This window comes from Chiloscyllium punctatum, chromosome 30 (assembly GCF_047496795.1).
Source record: "Chiloscyllium punctatum isolate Juve2018m chromosome 30, sChiPun1.3, whole genome shotgun sequence".
Taxonomy (NCBI): Eukaryota; Metazoa; Chordata; class Chondrichthyes; order Orectolobiformes; family Hemiscylliidae; genus Chiloscyllium; species Chiloscyllium punctatum.
This window is the reverse complement of record NC_092768.1, coordinates 52204853-52221155: the sequence shown is the minus strand read 5'-3', so window position 1 is coordinate 52221155 and position 16303 is coordinate 52204853. Positions and strand designations below refer to the sequence as shown.

General features: G+C 46.1%; 1 protein-coding gene across 1 annotated transcript in view; it reads left to right on the top strand.

Moving 5' to 3' along the window:
• The window catches only part of LOC140455520 (proteasome subunit beta type-8-like), a 24049-nt gene extending 8020 nt beyond the window's left edge, over positions 1–16029 (top strand). The window contains exons 2-6 of the mRNA XM_072550465.1: positions 4738–4882; positions 7583–7694; positions 7872–8001; positions 8608–8812; positions 15783–16029. Of these exons, the coding sequence (XP_072406566.1) occupies positions 4738–4882; positions 7583–7694; positions 7872–8001; positions 8608–8812; positions 15783–15871 (681 nt within the window). The 3' untranslated portion in view covers positions 15872–16029. The remainder of the gene's footprint in view (positions 1–4737; positions 4883–7582; positions 7695–7871; positions 8002–8607; positions 8813–15782) is intronic.
• Positions 16030–16303: the final 274 nt, after the last annotated feature.

The following is a 16303-nucleotide window of genomic DNA, read 5'->3' as shown; positions in this document are numbered from 1 at the left end:
GGCAGTGTGTGTGTGTGTGAGAGAGAGAGAGAGAGAGAGGGCAGTGTGTGTGTGTGTGAGAGAGAGAGGGCAGTGTGTGATTGTGTGTGAGAGAGAGGGCAGTGTGTGTGTGTGTGAGAGAGAGAGGGCAGTGTGTGTGTGTGAGAGAGAGAGAGGGCAGTGTGTGTGAGAGAGAGAGGGCAGTGTGTGTGTGTGTGAGAGAGAGAGGGCAATGTGTGTGTGTGTGTGAGAGAGAGAGAGAGAGCAGTGTGTGTGTATGAGAGAGAGCAGTGTGTGTGTGTGTGAGAAAGAGGGCAGTGTGTGTGTGAGAGAGAGAGAGGGCAGTGTGTGTGTGTGTGAGAGAGAGAGGGCAGTGTGTGTGTATGAGAGAGGGCAGTGTGTGTGTATGAGAGAGGGCAGTGTGTGTGTATGAGAGAGGGCAGTGTGTGTATGTGTGAGAGAGAGGGCAGTGTGTGTGTGTGTGAGAGAGAGAGAGAGGGCAGTGTGTGTGTGTGAGAGAGGGCAGTGTGTGTGTGAGAGAGAGAGGACAGTGTGTGGGTATGAGAGAGAGGGGGCAGTGTGCGTGTATGAGAGAGAGAGGGCAGTGTGTGTGTGTGAGAGAGAGAGGGCAGTGTGTGTGTGTGAGAGAGAGAGGGCAGTGTGTGTGTGTGAGAGAGAGACGGCAGTGTGTGTGTGTGAGAGAGAGACGGCAGTGTGTGTGTGAGAGAGAGAGGGCTGTGTGTGTGAGAGAGGGCTGTGTGTATGTGTGAGAGAGAGAGGGCAGTGTGTGTGTGTGTGTGTGTGAGAGAGAGAGGGCAGTGTGTGTGTGTGTGTGAGAGAGAGAGAGGGCTGTGTGTGTGTGTGCGATAGAGAGAGAGCAGTGTGTGTTGTGTGTGTGTGTGTGAGAGAGTGAGGGGGCAGTGTTTGTGTATGAGAGAGGGCAGTGTGTGTGTGTGAGAGAGAGAGGGCAATGTGTGTGTGAGAGAGAGAGAGAGAGGGCAGTGTGTGTGTGTGTGTGTGTGTGTGTGTGTGAGAGAGAGAGGGCAGTGTGTGTGTGTGTGAGAGAGAGGGCAGTGTGTGTGTGTGTGTGTGTGTGTGAGAGAGAGAGAGAGAGAGGGTAATGTGTGTGTGAGAGAGAGTGAAAGAGAGGGCAGTGTTGTTAGCTGGCTGTTGTCATTGATAACTAGTTACTAGCCCACAAACCAATCAGCTGGTTAATTCTCCATTCAGCCCTTAGCTCCAGCTTATCTGCAAATGCTCTCTGCAATGAATTCGCAGTGTAGACAGTACACACAGTCAGTGTCAGTTGCTTCCTTTTAAAAAGCACAACGTTCCTTCAGCTATCATAGGCTTTTTTGAAACAGTCCATTATGGACGTCTTAAGTATAATCTGTCAGGGTTGCCTAGATATAGGAGTCATTCCTCTGTTTTGGATAATTGCATGTATCACCATTAGTTCAGAGAAAAACCAAGGAATTACAGACTGGTTAGTCTAACATCCATGTTGGAAAAATTGTTGGGAGTCACTAATCAAGTAGGGTTAATAATCACCTTGAAAATTAATCAGGAAAAGCCAGCACGGGCTTATGGTGGGTAGGTCATGACTGACAAACTTTATTGAATTTTTGAGGAGATTTGAAGTGATTAAGGTAGAGGAATGTCAATGGATGTTGTTTATGTGGACTTTCAGGTAAGAGTCCACAGAACTGAGGACAAATTACTGACATGACTAGGAAATTTATTGAGTGGCAGGCGAGACAAAGTATAGTGAATGGGGAGGTAGTCAAATTGGCAGGATGTGTCCAGTGATGTCCCATAAGAGCCCTAATTATTTACATTGTTCAGTAATGCCATGGATAATGGTAGAGAAAGTCATTCACCCAAACTTGCTAATGACACAAAGTTAGGTGGCATTGTAGACAGTGCAGATGATAACATAAAATTTCAAAAGGATATTGAAGTGAATTAGCAAATCTGTGGCAGATAGAAGGCAATATAAGCACTTGTGTGAGTTTATCTATCTTTGACTGAAAAAGAAGATAGATTAGGATACATCAAGTGAATCCTTAGAAAAGTATAAAGGAAGTAGGAGTATACTTAAGAGGGAAATCAGGAGGGCAAAATGGGGACATGAGATTGCTTTGGAAAATAGAATTAAGGAGAATCCAAAGGACTTTTACAAATACATTAAGGACAAAAGAGTAACTAGGGAGAGAAAAGGGCCCTCAAAGATCAGCAAGGCGGCCTTTGTGTGGAGCTGCAGAAAATGGGAGAGATACTAAATGAGTATTTTGCATCAGTATTTACTGTGGAAAAGGATATGGAAGATATAGACTGTAGGGAAATAGATGGTGACATTTTGCAAAATGTCCAAATTACAGAGGATGAAGTGCTGGATGTCTTGGAACAGATAAAGATGGATAAATCCCCAGGACCTGATCAGGTGTACCCGAGATCTCTGTGGGAAGCTAGGGAAGTGATTGCTGGGCCTCTTGCTGAGATATTTGTATCATCGATAGTCACAGGTGAGGTGCTGGAAGACTGGAGGTTGGCAAATGTGGTGGTAAGGACAAGCCAGGGAACTTTCGACCAGTGAGCCTAACCTTGGTGGTGGGTAAGTTGTTGGAGGGAATTCTGAGGGACAGGATGTACATGTATTTGGAAAAGGAAAGACTGATTAGGGATAGTCAACATGGCTTTGTGCATGGGAAATCATGTCTCACAAACTCGATTGAGTTTTTTGAAGAAGTAACAAAGAGGATTGATGAGGGCAGAGTGGTAGATGTGATCTATATGAACTTCAGTGAGGTGTTTGACAAGGTTCCCCATGGGAGACTGATTAACAAGGTTAGATCTCATGGAATACAGGGAGAACTAGACATTTGGATACAGAACTGGCTCAAAGGTAGAAGACAGAGGGTGGTGGTGGAGAGTTGCTTTTCAGACTGGAGGCCTGTGACCAGTGGAGTGCCACAAGGATCGGTGCTGGGTCCTCTAATTTTTGTCATTTACATAACTGATTTGGATGCGAGCATAAGAGGTACAGTTAGTAAGTTTGCAGATGACACCAAAATTGGAGGTGTTGTGGACAGCGAAGAGGGTTACCTCAGATTACAACAGGATCTGGACCCGATGGGCCAATGGGTTGAGAAGTGGCAGATGGAGTTTAATTCAGATAAATGTGAGGTGCTGCATTTTGGGAAAGCAAATCTTAGCAGCACTGATACACTTAATGGTAAGGTCCTGGGAAGTGTTGCTGAACAAAGAGACCTTGGAGTGCAGGTTCATAGCTTCTTGAAAGTGAAGTCGCAGGGAGACAGGATCGTGAAGAAGGCGTTTGGTATGCTTTCCTTTATTGGTCAGAGTATTGAGTACAGGAGTTGGGAGGTCATGTTGTGGCTGTACAGGACATTGGTTAGGCCACTGTTGGAATATTGCGTGCAATTCTGGTCTCCTTTCTATCAGAAAGATGTTGTGAAACTTAAAAGGGTTCAGAAAAGATTTACAAGGATGTTGCCAGGGTTGGAGGATTTGAGCTACAGGGAGAGGCTGAACAGGCTGGGGCTGTTTTCCCTGGAGAGTCGGATGCTGAGGGGTGACCTTACAGAGGTTTACAAAATTATGAGGGACATGGATATGATAAATAGACAAAGTCTCTTCCCTGGGGTTGGGGAGTCCAGAACTAGAGGGTATAGGTTTAGGGTGAGAGGGGAAAGATATAAAAGAGACCTAAGGGGCAACGTTTTCACGCTGAGGGTGGTACGTGTATGGAATGAGCTGCCAGAGGATGTGGTGGAGGTGGGTACAATTGCAACATTTAAGAGGCATTTGGATGGGTATATGAACAGGAAGGGTTTGGAGGGATATGGGCTGGGTGCTGGCAGGTGGGACGAGATTGGGTTGGGATATCTGGTTGGCATGGACGGGTTGGACTGAAGGGTCTGTTTCCATGCTGTACACCTCTATGACTCTATCTTGATAATATGAAGTTAGATACAGTGGCTATCCCTAGCAATTCGGGAGTTTAGGTGCCTCGATCTTTAAAATGTCACAAAAGCAATCAAAAAGTGAGTGGAATGCTAGCCTGAGGACTGGAGTACAAGAACAGATATGTTACTGTTCTAAAAAAACCCTGGTTAAATCCCACTTGGAGAACAGTGAGCAGATCTGGGCACCACACCTTCTGTATATGTTGGCCGTGGAGTCTTCAAGATATTAATAGGACAAGACAAGGTAGATAAAGACAAATTATTTCCACTGGTTGTAGATTCAAGAATAAGGGGCACAGTCTGTGAAGTAGAAGAGATATTAGGAAGCGGTTTGACACAATGGGTGGTAGGTGTTTGGAACGTCTTTCCACAATGGCGATGGAAGCTGGATCAGTTGGTAATTTTAATTCTGAGTTAGATACATTGTTTGTTCAGCTAAGGTATATGGGCCAAAGCAGGTAAATAGAGTTAGGCCACAGATCAGACATGATCCCTTTGAATTGTAGAACAGGCTTGATGGGCTGAATGGCCTCCTCATATTCCTATGTTCCGGTAAATGGTCTTCCAGATTTCCTGATGCTAAATTCAACGAAAGAACAAAAAGCAATCTGTTTAACAGTAAAGTGTCAATTATCTTAAATTATTGTGTTCTCAATGTCAACTACATCCATTGGTCAACCAATCAGCATTCTCCTCTCATCTCATTAAATACCCACATCCTGTGAATCAATACAAATAAAATTATTCATTAATGTTTACCTTTTTGCAGCCAGTGAGATTCCTTAAACCATACATTGACGGTGATGATGGGGTTGAGATTAAACTCCATCACGGTACAACCACCCTGGCTTTTAAATTTCAACATGGAGTGATAGTTGCCGTGGATTCCAGAGCTTCAGTAGGCTCCTATGTTAGTAAGTAAACAAACATTGCCACAGCTCTGTGGGAGCTTAAGCTTAAGTATTTAAGTATGGTGCCTGGAGGAGTTGAAATGTCCTGGCTAGTCCCCACTCTAAGTTCTGAGTGAATTATCCACATCAGAGACATATAAGCCTGTTTTACTGATTGTTCCTGTCAGAGATTCATGGGCCAATGATCGAACTCCCTTTCCTAAGAAGCTGCCTTTTCCCTTGAAGACTTTACACACTCTGTTTCACAAAGCAGGGGAATGCAGAAAGTTCTGATAGCACAGATACATGACATTCGTTTCTGATACTCATAAAATATTCGTTTGCTGGCTGGGCCAACATTTATTGCCTCAAGAAGGTGGTGGTGAGCTGCCTTCTAGGACCGCTGCAGTGTTAATATACAGAATAAGATTCTTTTCAATAAAGCTCTTTTCTGTTCATAATTAAGTAAAAAGTTAAAAGCAACGACTGCAGATGCTGGAAACCAGATTCTGGATTAGTGGTGCTGGAAGAGCACAGCAGTTCAGGCAGCATCCGAGGAGCAGTAAAATCGACGTTTTGGGCAAAAGCCCTTCATCAGGAATAAAGGCAGTGAGCCTGAAGCATGGGGAGATAAGTGAGATGAGGGTGGGGGTGGGGAGAAAGTAGCATAGAGTACAATGGGTGAGTGGGGGAGGGGATGAAGGTGATAGGTCAGGGGAGGAAGGTGGAGTGGATAGGTGGAAAAGAAGATAGGCAGGTAGGACAAGTCATGGGGACAGTGCTGAGTTGGAAGTTTGGAACTAGGGTGAGGTGGGGAAGGGGAAATGAGGAAGCTGTTGAAGTCCACATTGATGCCCTGGGGTTGAAGTGTTCCGAGGCGGAAGATGAGGCGTTCTTCCTCCAGGCGTCTGGTGGTGAGGGAGCGGTGGTGAAGGAGGCCCAGGACCTCCATGTCCTCGGCAGAGTGGGAGGGGAGTTGAAATGTTGGGCCACAGGGCGGTGTGGTTGATTGGTGCGGGTGTCCCGGAGATGTTCCCTAAAGCACTCTGCTAGGAGGCGCCCAGTGTCCCCAATGTAGAGGAGACCGCATCGGGAGCAACGGATACAATAAATGATATTGATGGATGTGCAGGTAAAACTTTGATGGATGTGGAAGGTTCCTTTAGGGCCTTGGATAGAGGTGAGGGAGGAGGTGTGGGCGCAGGTTTTGCAATTCCTGTGGTGGCAGGGGAAGGTGCCAGGATGGGAGGGTGGGTTGTTTGGGGACGTGGACCTGACCAGGTAGGCACGGAGGGAACGGTCTTAGGGTTAAGCAGAAAGGGGTGGGGAGGGAAATATATCCCTGGTGGTGGGGTCTTTTTGGAGGTGGCGGAAATGTCGGCGGATGATTTGGTTTATGTGAAAGTTGGTAGGGTGGAAGGTGAGCACCAGGGGTGTTCTGTCCTTGTTACGGTTGGAAGGGTGGGGTCTGAGGGCGGAGGTGCGGGATGTAGACGAGATGCGTTGGAGGGCATCTTTAACCACATGGGAAGGGAAATTGCGGTCTCTAAAGAAGGAGGCCATCTGATGTGTTCTGTGGTGGAACTGGTCCTCCAGGGAGCAGACACGGCAGAGGCGGAGGAATTGGGAATACGGGATGGCATTTTTGCAAGAGGTAGGGTGGGAAGAGGTGTAATCCAGGTAGCTGTGAGAGTCGGTGGTTTGTAAAAAATGTCAGTGTCATGTCGGTCGTCATTAATGGAGATGGAGAGGTCCAGGAAGGTGAGGGAGGTGTCAGAGATGGTCCAGGTAAATTTAAGGTCAGGGTGGAATGTGTTGGTGAAGTTGATGAATTGCTCAACCTCCTCGCGGGAGCACGAGGTGGCGCCAATGCAGTCATCAATGTAGCGGAGGAAGAAGTGGGGAGGGGTGCCGGTGTAATTACGGAAGATCAACTGCTCTACGTAGCCAACAAAGAGACAGGCATAGCTGGGGCCCATATGTGTGCCCATGGCTACCCCTTTGGTCTGGAGGAAGTGGGAGGATTTGAAGGAGAAATTGTTAAGGGTGAGGACCAGTTCAACCAAATGAATGAGAGTGTTGGTGGAAGGGTACTGTTGGGGACGTCTGGAGAGGAAAAAACGGAGGGCTTGGAGGCCCTGGTCATGGAGGTGTAGAAGGATTGAATATCCATGGTGAAGATGAGGTGTTGGGGGCCGGGGAAACGGAAGTCTTGGACTTTTGCCCAAAATGTCGATTTTACTGCTGCTCAGATGCTGCCTGAACTGCTGTGCTCTTCCAAAATCTGTTAATAATTAAACCTACTGTGAATTTCTGAATTGCAGTTGGTCAGGTAAATTGCATTGGTACATATTTTGGGAAGGCTTGTGCAAAAGTAGAGCTTGATTATCGGCCACTCTTCCCAGTTAAGCTGTGATAACCCATACATGTAGACACAGACATTTGTGCATATGCAATATAAGTGCGTATATGTTCAAACACAGACAACTATACATGAGTGCACGCACACAGACGCACACACACACACACACACACATATACTCATATGCACAGAGACAAGGACATACCATCAAACAGATGTAAAGATGTAAATGCACACATACATATATCATACACATTTCACATCAAGACAGGTAGATAAGCAGCTGCACACAAAATTATAGATACAAGATCATCTGAGGCACAAAGAGTGTGATTGAACTATCTCTGTGCTCTTTTATTTAGGCACCCAGACGTTCAAGAAAGTGATTGAGATAAACCCTTACCTGCTGGGTACAATGTCGGGCAGTGCTGCAGACTGTGTCTTCTGGGAGAGAATGTTGGCCAAACAATGCAGGTAATCACAACATGGGAACGTCCTGGACCTGTCAGTGAATGGGAGATATCACAATCTAAGATCATGGTTTAAACTGCTTAGATGACTAGAGTAAATACTCTAATACTGAAATAATGCCAGATGAATGTCATTCAAACATGTCATCCCTTTGCCTCACTGTAATTCTCTGTTTTGCAGGATTTACAAATTACGGAACAAGAAACGTATCTCAGTGTCTGCTGCATCCAAACTGTTGGCTAACATGGTGTCTGAGTATAAAGGCATGGGGCTCTCGATGGGAACCATGATCTGTGGCTGGGATGAGAAGGTGAGTCGCAGCGGGGGGGGGGGGGGGTGGAAGGAATGAGGGGCAGGGTGTGAGCAGCAGGAAAGGAGAGGAACGGAGGGAGGAGGCAGAGAGGGACAGAATGATATGAGGAGCATGGAGGGTAAGTATGGATGGGAGTGAGGTGCAGACTATTTAGGACCTGGAATTGTGGGTACAGAAGTTGGGGTGTGCAAGTGAGGGGGGACAGAGTGAAGGATAGGGAGCGAAGGGGCAGGAAGTGAGTTCCACAGTCTCCCCCACCCTTTGGTGATAGGATTTCTTGGTGACTGTCTTATACTGATGATCTTTAGTTACCTTCCTCCTCAGGAGAGGAAACCTTTCCACTTCGGGAAAACTCTCTCCTCATTTCAGAGTAGGCCACTGGTTCAGCCATCTCTCTGAGAAGGGACTGGATCTGTCAGCTCTTTCCTGGTCTGTACACTCCACGTTTCTGGTCTCATCCTTATAAATACCACAGGGACAGGGATTGGAATTGTCACAACCAAGACCAGAGGAGGGTACAGGAGCTCACACCATGGTTGTCAGTGGTTAAGCAGCAACTTGAATATAGCCTGACAGTTTTATCATTCTGTATTCCTTCTCTAGGGCCCAGGTCTTTACTATGTGAATGATAAAGGGATGAGACTCTCTGGCAGCATGTTCTCCACGGGCTCAGGCTGCAGTTACGCTTACGGTGTTATGGACAGCGGATATCGATATGACCTGTCGGTGAAGGAGGCCTATGATTTGGCGCAGCGTGCCATCTATCATGCCACCCACCGCGATGCATACTCTGGAGGCACAGTTAACAGTGAGTGCAATCATCCGGCACTAAATGTGTGGCCGATTACTGTATAACGTGGATCGATGTGAGGTTATTCACTTTGGGAACAAAAATGAGAAAGCGGGTTATTATCTGATAGATTTGGAAAGGCAGTCACTGAAAATTAGCATGCAGGTGCAGCAGGTGATGAAGAAGGCCAACAGTATGTTAGCTTTCACAGCAAGAGGATTCGAGTCCAGGCACAGGAATGTCTTACTGCAATTGCACTGAGTCTTGGTGAGGCGACACCTGGAGTATTGTGTGCAGTTTTGGTCTCCTTATCCGAAGAAGGATGTTCTGGCTAAGGAGGGAGTGCAATAAAGGTTTACCAGTATCAGGAGAGATTGGATTGGTTAGAACTATATTGGAGTTTAAAAGAGGCAGGAGGGATCAGACAGGGTAAATACAGGAAGGATGTTTCCAATGACCAGCGCATCCAGAACTGGGATCACCATCTGAGGTTTGAGGGTTGGCCAAGCTGAGGAGAAATTTCTTCACCCAGAAAGTGGTGAGCCCATGGAATTGGTTGAGGCCAAAATATTAAATGTTTACAAGGAGTTCTGAGGGCTAAAAGGACCAGGAGATTGAGTTGGATAACCAACAATTGAATGGAGAAAGCACGGTTGAAGGGCCAAATGGTCTACTCTTGGGCCTATTTTCTCTGTTTCTATATCTGTGCACATGGATCTCACAAGCATTCTGGGTAATCCAAGATGGAGGACGGGAAAAATTTCTGGCTGTAAGAGCTGCTCCTTTTTTGGGGGTATTTTAGGTGTTGGAGGTGATTTCCTCGAATTCCAGGAGCAGCAATTACTGTTTTATATGCTGTTGCATTGTTTTGGAACTTTGGAAAAAAAAGTCAAAACAACAGCAGTTTATAAGGGAGAAGGGCAGACAAAGGAAGCATATGGTGAGGTCAGTGCAGGAGAGAGAGAGAGAGAGAGAGAGAACCAACCAACCAACCAACCAACCAACCAACCAACCAACCAACCAACCTGCACAGTTACTGCCTTTGCTGTTTGAATTTGTGTATCGCTGGACATCGGAGTGCATCTGGGAAAATTAACAAACAGTGAAATTCACAACTGATCTTGGAGGAAGTTGGGCGAAGTGCACAACACAGGATCAGATAAGTTAATTGTTGTTTTAAGTCTGTCCAAGAGAGAGGCTGCAGTAGTGGGTACAGTGGATTCTTTCTTGATTATATGTTTTTGAGATAAGTCTCTTGATTAAAATTAAGATATAAGCCATAGCTATTAATTTAACCTGGGGCAGTGTTTGTAGAGGAATAAGACGGTGTTATTTTCTGGGTCTGTAGATTGTGAAGGAGCAAAAATGGCCTTTGCAGTGAGATGTACTTCTTGTCAGATGTGGGAGTTTAAAGAGAGTTTAAGGGTTACTGCGGATTATATCTGCCACAAATGCTGTTGGATGCGAATCTTATCAGATCGAGTGGATCGGTTGGAGAGACAGATAGAAGCAATGGGGAATTTGCAACAGTGACAGTATGTGATGGATGGCAGTTATAGGAAGGGGGAAAGTCTCAGATACAGTCACATAGATGGGTTAACTCCAGGAAGGGTAAGAGAGGTTGGCAGCTAGTGCAGGAGTCTTTTGTGGATATACCCATTTCAAACAGGTATGCTGTTTTGGAAAATGTAGGGGGTGATGGATTCTCAGGGGAATGTAGCACGAACAGCCAAGTTTCTGGTATTGAGACTGGCTCTAATGCAACAAGGGGTACGTCGGCTTCCAAGAGATCAATTGTGTTAGGGGATTCTGTAGTCAGAGGTACAGACAGACGTTTCTGTGACCAGCAGAGAAAAAGCAGAATGGTGTGTTGTTTCCCTGGTGCCAGGATCAAGGATGTCTCAGAGAGGGTGCAGAATGTTCTCACAGGGGAGAGGGGCCAGCAGGAGGTCATTGTCCACATTGGAACCAACAACATTGGAAGGGAAAAGGTTGAGACTCTGAAGGGAGATTACAGAGAGTCAGGCAGAAATTTAAAAAGGAGGTCCTCAAGGGTAGTAATATCTCCCAGTGCTATGAGCTAATGAGGGCAGGAATAGGAGGATAGAGCAGATGAATGCATGGCTGAGGAGCTGGTGTATAGGAGAAGGATTCACATTTTTGGATCATTGGAATCTCTTTTGGGGTAGAAGTGACCTGTACAAGAAGGACAGATTGTACCTAAATTGGAAGGGGACTAATATACTGGCAGGGAAATTTGCGAGAACTGCTTGGGAGGATTTAAACTAGTAAGGTGGGGGGTGGGACCCAGGGAGATAGTGAGGAAAGAGATCGATCTGAGACTGGTACAGCTGAGAACAGAAGTGAGTCAAACAGTCAGGGCAGGCAGGGACAAGGTAGGACTAATAAATTAAACTGCATTTATTTCAATGCAAGGGGCCTAACAGGAAAGGCAGATGAACTCAGGGCATGGTTAGGAACATGGGATTGGGAGATCATAGCAATTACAGAAACATGGCTCAGGGATGGGCAGGACTGGCAGCTTAATGTTCCAGGATACAAATGCTACAGGAAGGATAGAAAGGGAGGCAAAAGGTGAGGGGGAGTGGCATTTTTGATAAGGGATAACATTACAACTGTGCTAAGGGAGGATATTCCCAGAAATACATCCAGGGAAATTATTTGGGTGGAACTGAGAAATAAGAGGATGATCACGTTATTGGGATTGTATTATAGACCCCCCCCAATAGTCAGAGGGAAATTGAGATACAAACTTGTAAGGAGATCTCAGTTATCTGTAAGAATAATAGTGTAGTTATGGTAGGGGGTTTTAACTTTCCAAACATCAACTGGGACTGCCATTGTGTTAAAGGTTTAGATGGAGGGGAATTTCTTAAGTGTGTACAAGACAATTTTCTGATTCAGTATGTGGATGTACCTACTAGAGAAGGTGCAAAACTTGACCTTCTCTTGGGAAATAAGGCGGGGCAGGTGACTGAGGTGTCATTGGGGGAGCACTTTGGGGCCAGTGACCATAATTCAATTCGTTTTAAAATAGTGATGGAAAAGGATAGACCAGATCTAAAAGTTGAAGTTCTAAATTGGAGAAAGGCCAATTTTGATGGTATTAGGCAAGAACTTTGAAAAGCTGATCGGAGGCAGATGTTCGCAGGTAAAGGGACGGCTGGAAAATGGGAAGCCTTCAGAAATGAGATAACAAGAATCCAGAGAAAGTATATTCCTGTTAGGTTGAAAGGGAAGGGTAGTAGGTATAGGGAATGCTGGATGACTAAAGAAATTGAGGATTTGGTTAAGAAAAAGAAGGAAGCATATGTCAGATACAGACAGGATAGATTGAATGAATCCTTCGAGTATAAAGGAAGTAGGAGTATACTTAAGAGGGAAATCAGAATGGCAAAATGGGGACATGAGATAGCTTTGGCAAATAGAATTAAGGAGAATCCAAAGGGGTTTTACAAATATATTAAGGACAAAAGGGATAGAAGAGGGCCCCTCAAAGATCAGCAAGGTGGCCTTTGTGTGGAGCCACAGAAAATGGGTGAGATACTAAATTAATATTTTGCATCAGTATTGACTGTGGAAAAGGATGGAAGATATAGACTGTAGGGAAATAGATGGTGACACCTTGCAAAATGTCCAGATTACAGAGGAGGAAGTGCTGGATGTCTTGAAACGGTTAAAGGTGGATAAATCCCCAGGAGCTGATCAGGTGTACCCTAGAACTCTGTGGGAAGCTAGAGAAGTGATTGCTGGGCCTCTTGCTGAGATATTTGTATCATCGATAGTCACAGGTGAGGTGCTGGAAGACTGGAGGTTGGCAAACATGGTGCCACTGTTTAAAAAAGGTGGTAAGGACAAGCCAGGGAACTATAGACTGGTGAGCCTGACACCGGTGGTGGCCAAGTTGTTGGAGGGAATCCTGAGGGACAGGATGTACATGTATTTGGAAAGGCAAGGATGTGGTGGAGGCTGGTACAATTGCAACATTAAGAAGCATTTGGATGGGTATATGGATAGGAAGGGTTTGGAGGGATATGGGCAGGGTGCTGGCAGGTGGGACTAGATTGGGTTGGGATATCTGGTCAGCATGGATGGGTTGGACTGAAGGGTCTGTTTCCATGCTGTACATCTCTATGACTCTACGACTCTAAATGATCTAACAAATTGCCCAGCTTCACAGCTGTAATTAGGCAGCAGAATGGACACCAGCATTGGCCCATAATGTCAAGGGGTTGGGCAATGCACTAGCAGGATTCAAACAGTGCTATGAGGGCTACAGTTAGAGAATTGCAACGCAAAGATGGCAACTCTCAAGGTGTGGGGGGGAAAGGTAGAAGAGACATGGATAAGCTGTGAGCAGGTAAGAGGATGATGCTGGAGCATCATTAAGGGAAAGAATGACAGTATTCCCTTTGATCAGAAAAACAGAACAATCAGCGTTTTACAAGGTGAGAAATATTCTCGGAGAAAGTGAGGACTGCAGATGCTGGAGATCAGAGCTGAAAATGTGTTGCTGGAAAAGCGTAGCAGGTCAGGCAGCATCCAAGGAGCTGGAGAATCAACGTTTCAGGCATGAGCCCTTCTTCAGGAATGAGGGGGGTGTGCCAAGCAGGCTAAGATAAAAGGTAGAGAGGAGGGACGTGGGGGAGGGGCGTTGGAAATGCGATAGGTGGAAGGAGGTCAAGGTGAGGGTGATAGGCCGGAGTGCGGGTGGGGTGGGGGGCGGAGAGGTCAGGAAGAAGATTGCAGGTTAGGAAGGTGGTGCTGAGTTCGAGGGTTGCGACTAAGGAAGTAAGGGGGGAGGTGTGGGCGCAAGTTCCTTCCATATCCACCACAAATTCACCCTGTACCTCCACTCACATCATTTACTGCATCCGCTGCACCCGATGTGGCCTCCTCTATATTGGGGAGACAGGCCGCATACTTGCAGAACGTTTCAGAGAACACCTCTGGGACACCTGGACAAACCAACCCAACCACCCCATAGCTCAACACTTCAACTCCCCCTCCCACTCCACCAAGGACATGCAGGTCCTTGGACTCCTCCATCGCCAGACCATGGCAACACGACGGTTGGAGGAAGAGCGCCTCATCTTCCACCTAGGAACCGTCCAACCACAAGGGATGAACTCAGATTTCTCCAGTTTCCTCATTTCCCCTCCCTCCACTTTGTCTCAGTCCCAACCCTCGAACTCAGCACCGCCTTCCTAACCTGCAATCTTCTTCCTGACCTCTCCTACCCTGCCCCCACCCGCACTCCGGCCTATCACCATCACCTTGACCTCCTTCCACCTATTGCATTTCCGATGCCCCTCCCCCAAGTCCCTCCTCCCTACCTTTTATCTTAGCCTGCTGGACACACTTTCCTCATTCCTGAAGAAGGGCTCATGCCCGAAACGTCGATTCTCCTGCTCCTTGGATGCTGCCTGACCTGCTGCGCTTTTCCAGCAACACATTTTCAGCAAGGTGAGAAATATGTAAGGGTCAATGTTGAACAAACTCTGGAGAGTTATTTGGTGTAATGGTTAATGTTTAATGGCCAGTGATAAGAAATGTTGGTTAGAGATAGAGAAAGGACAAAAGCTCATTATAGAATTAGAAGAAAGGGTCATCTTTAACAGGGATACGGCAGACTCCATTTGATTAAGGTTACAAAGAGGAAAGGCTCTGATCCCACTCGTGCTGATATTCTGTAAGCTGAAATGTTGTGAGATAGAGAGATCAGGAGATTAATCTGATTGTAAATCATAGAGCAGCTTCAAGACATATACAATGGCATTTTGTATGTGTACGTATATGCGTGGTTACCCCTCAGTCCCATTCCCCTGTGTCCTTTATCTGAGAAACCTCTCCCCACAATTCTATTCCCTATTCCCTCGTGTCCTCTCTTGCTGAGGGACCTCTTATCCCCCTCAATCCTTCTCCCTGTGTTGTCTCTCTGAGGGACGTGTTCATCTCTTCATCCCATTCCCCTGTGCCGTGTAAAATTTGTTTTATTTGGTAACAGACGATGCAGTCTGTCAGCTCACTGGAGAGATGGGTGTGTCAGAATTTGGTATTCAGGTAAAAAGTGCCCCTTTCGATCCCTGTTTTGAGGGAGTGTGTAAGTTGTGCTGTAGCAGAGTTTCCCCTGGATAGGTGCAGGGCTTGGACTGTGCGCACACTGAGGTCCAACATACCTGCCCTCAGTCTCACAAATCCTCAGTAAAACCAGAGCTCGAGAAACGCTGTTGCTGCTAACTATATGTGTCTGACTGAAGTGTCCAAGAGCACTCACTGTGTGGGAATTTACATTCATGATTGTGGTATTTTCAATTCTCCAATCAGCATTTCAAAGGCCTTTTTGAACCTATTTTGTTTTTGATGTAAATCCACTCAAACATCTGGCTATTAAAGCAGGGGCTTTCTGTCTGGGATTCTCCTTGTTCTTTCCCAATATCCATCCCCATCATGTTTTTAGAACCTTTCTTTTGTGATGGTGCTATCTCTGCCCTTCATCAAATAATAGAATAACTGCAGGCTAGACGGAGGCCATTTGGCTCATCACTGCCAAACTGGCACTCTGAAAGAGCAGTTTACCTTCCGTCATTCCCCTGTCTTTTCTCAAGAAAGTCTTGATTGAACCTACTTCCACCACACTCTCAGACAGTATATTCTGAACGCCTCACGTTGTAAATTATTTCCCCGTATCTTTTGTTGACTTGTGGGATGTGGGTGTCACTAGTTGGGACAGCCTCAAACTGCCCTTGAGAAGGTGGTGGTCGGCTGTCTTATTGAAACCAATGTAGCCTCTCGACTAAGTTCCTTTGCCTAATGTCTAAAATCTGTGCCCTCCGTTTCTCAGCCCCTCCACACGTATAAATCCCTGAAATTGCCTATTTCTCACCGTACCCAGTAAGTTTCTGTTTGACACTGTTTCCTGAAATTAGATTAGTACAATTAATGACATGTCTGCTTTGTTTCACAGTGTATCATATGCGGGAAAATGGCTGGATCAAAGTGTCTCAGGAAGATGTTGGTGTTCTGCACCATAAGTACGCTGCAGAGACCCTGTGAGCTACTTGAGACCCAGTTGAAATCAAATCTCAGCCAAGACCAGCAACTGAAGCAACCAAACATTTCCATTGGACCAGTAGGCTGTGTGAATGGTTCACTAAAGTAAACTTAAACTTCAGCTTACTGGATAAATAAATACAACTTTTTTACAAACAGAATTAGTCCACACTGACAGTTTTTATGGTTTACAGTAAAATGGTAAAGTGTGGATGTTGACTATTGAACCTTTCTACCCGCACAATATTCAGGCCAAGTGGAGTCACAGAGATGTACAGCACGGAAACAGACCGTTCGGTCCAACCCGTCCACGCCGATCAGGTGTCCCAACGCTATCTAGTCCCACCTGCCAGCACCCGGCCCATATCCCTCCAAACCCTTCCTATTCATATACCCATCCAAATGCCTCTTAAATGCTCTAATTGTACCCGCCTC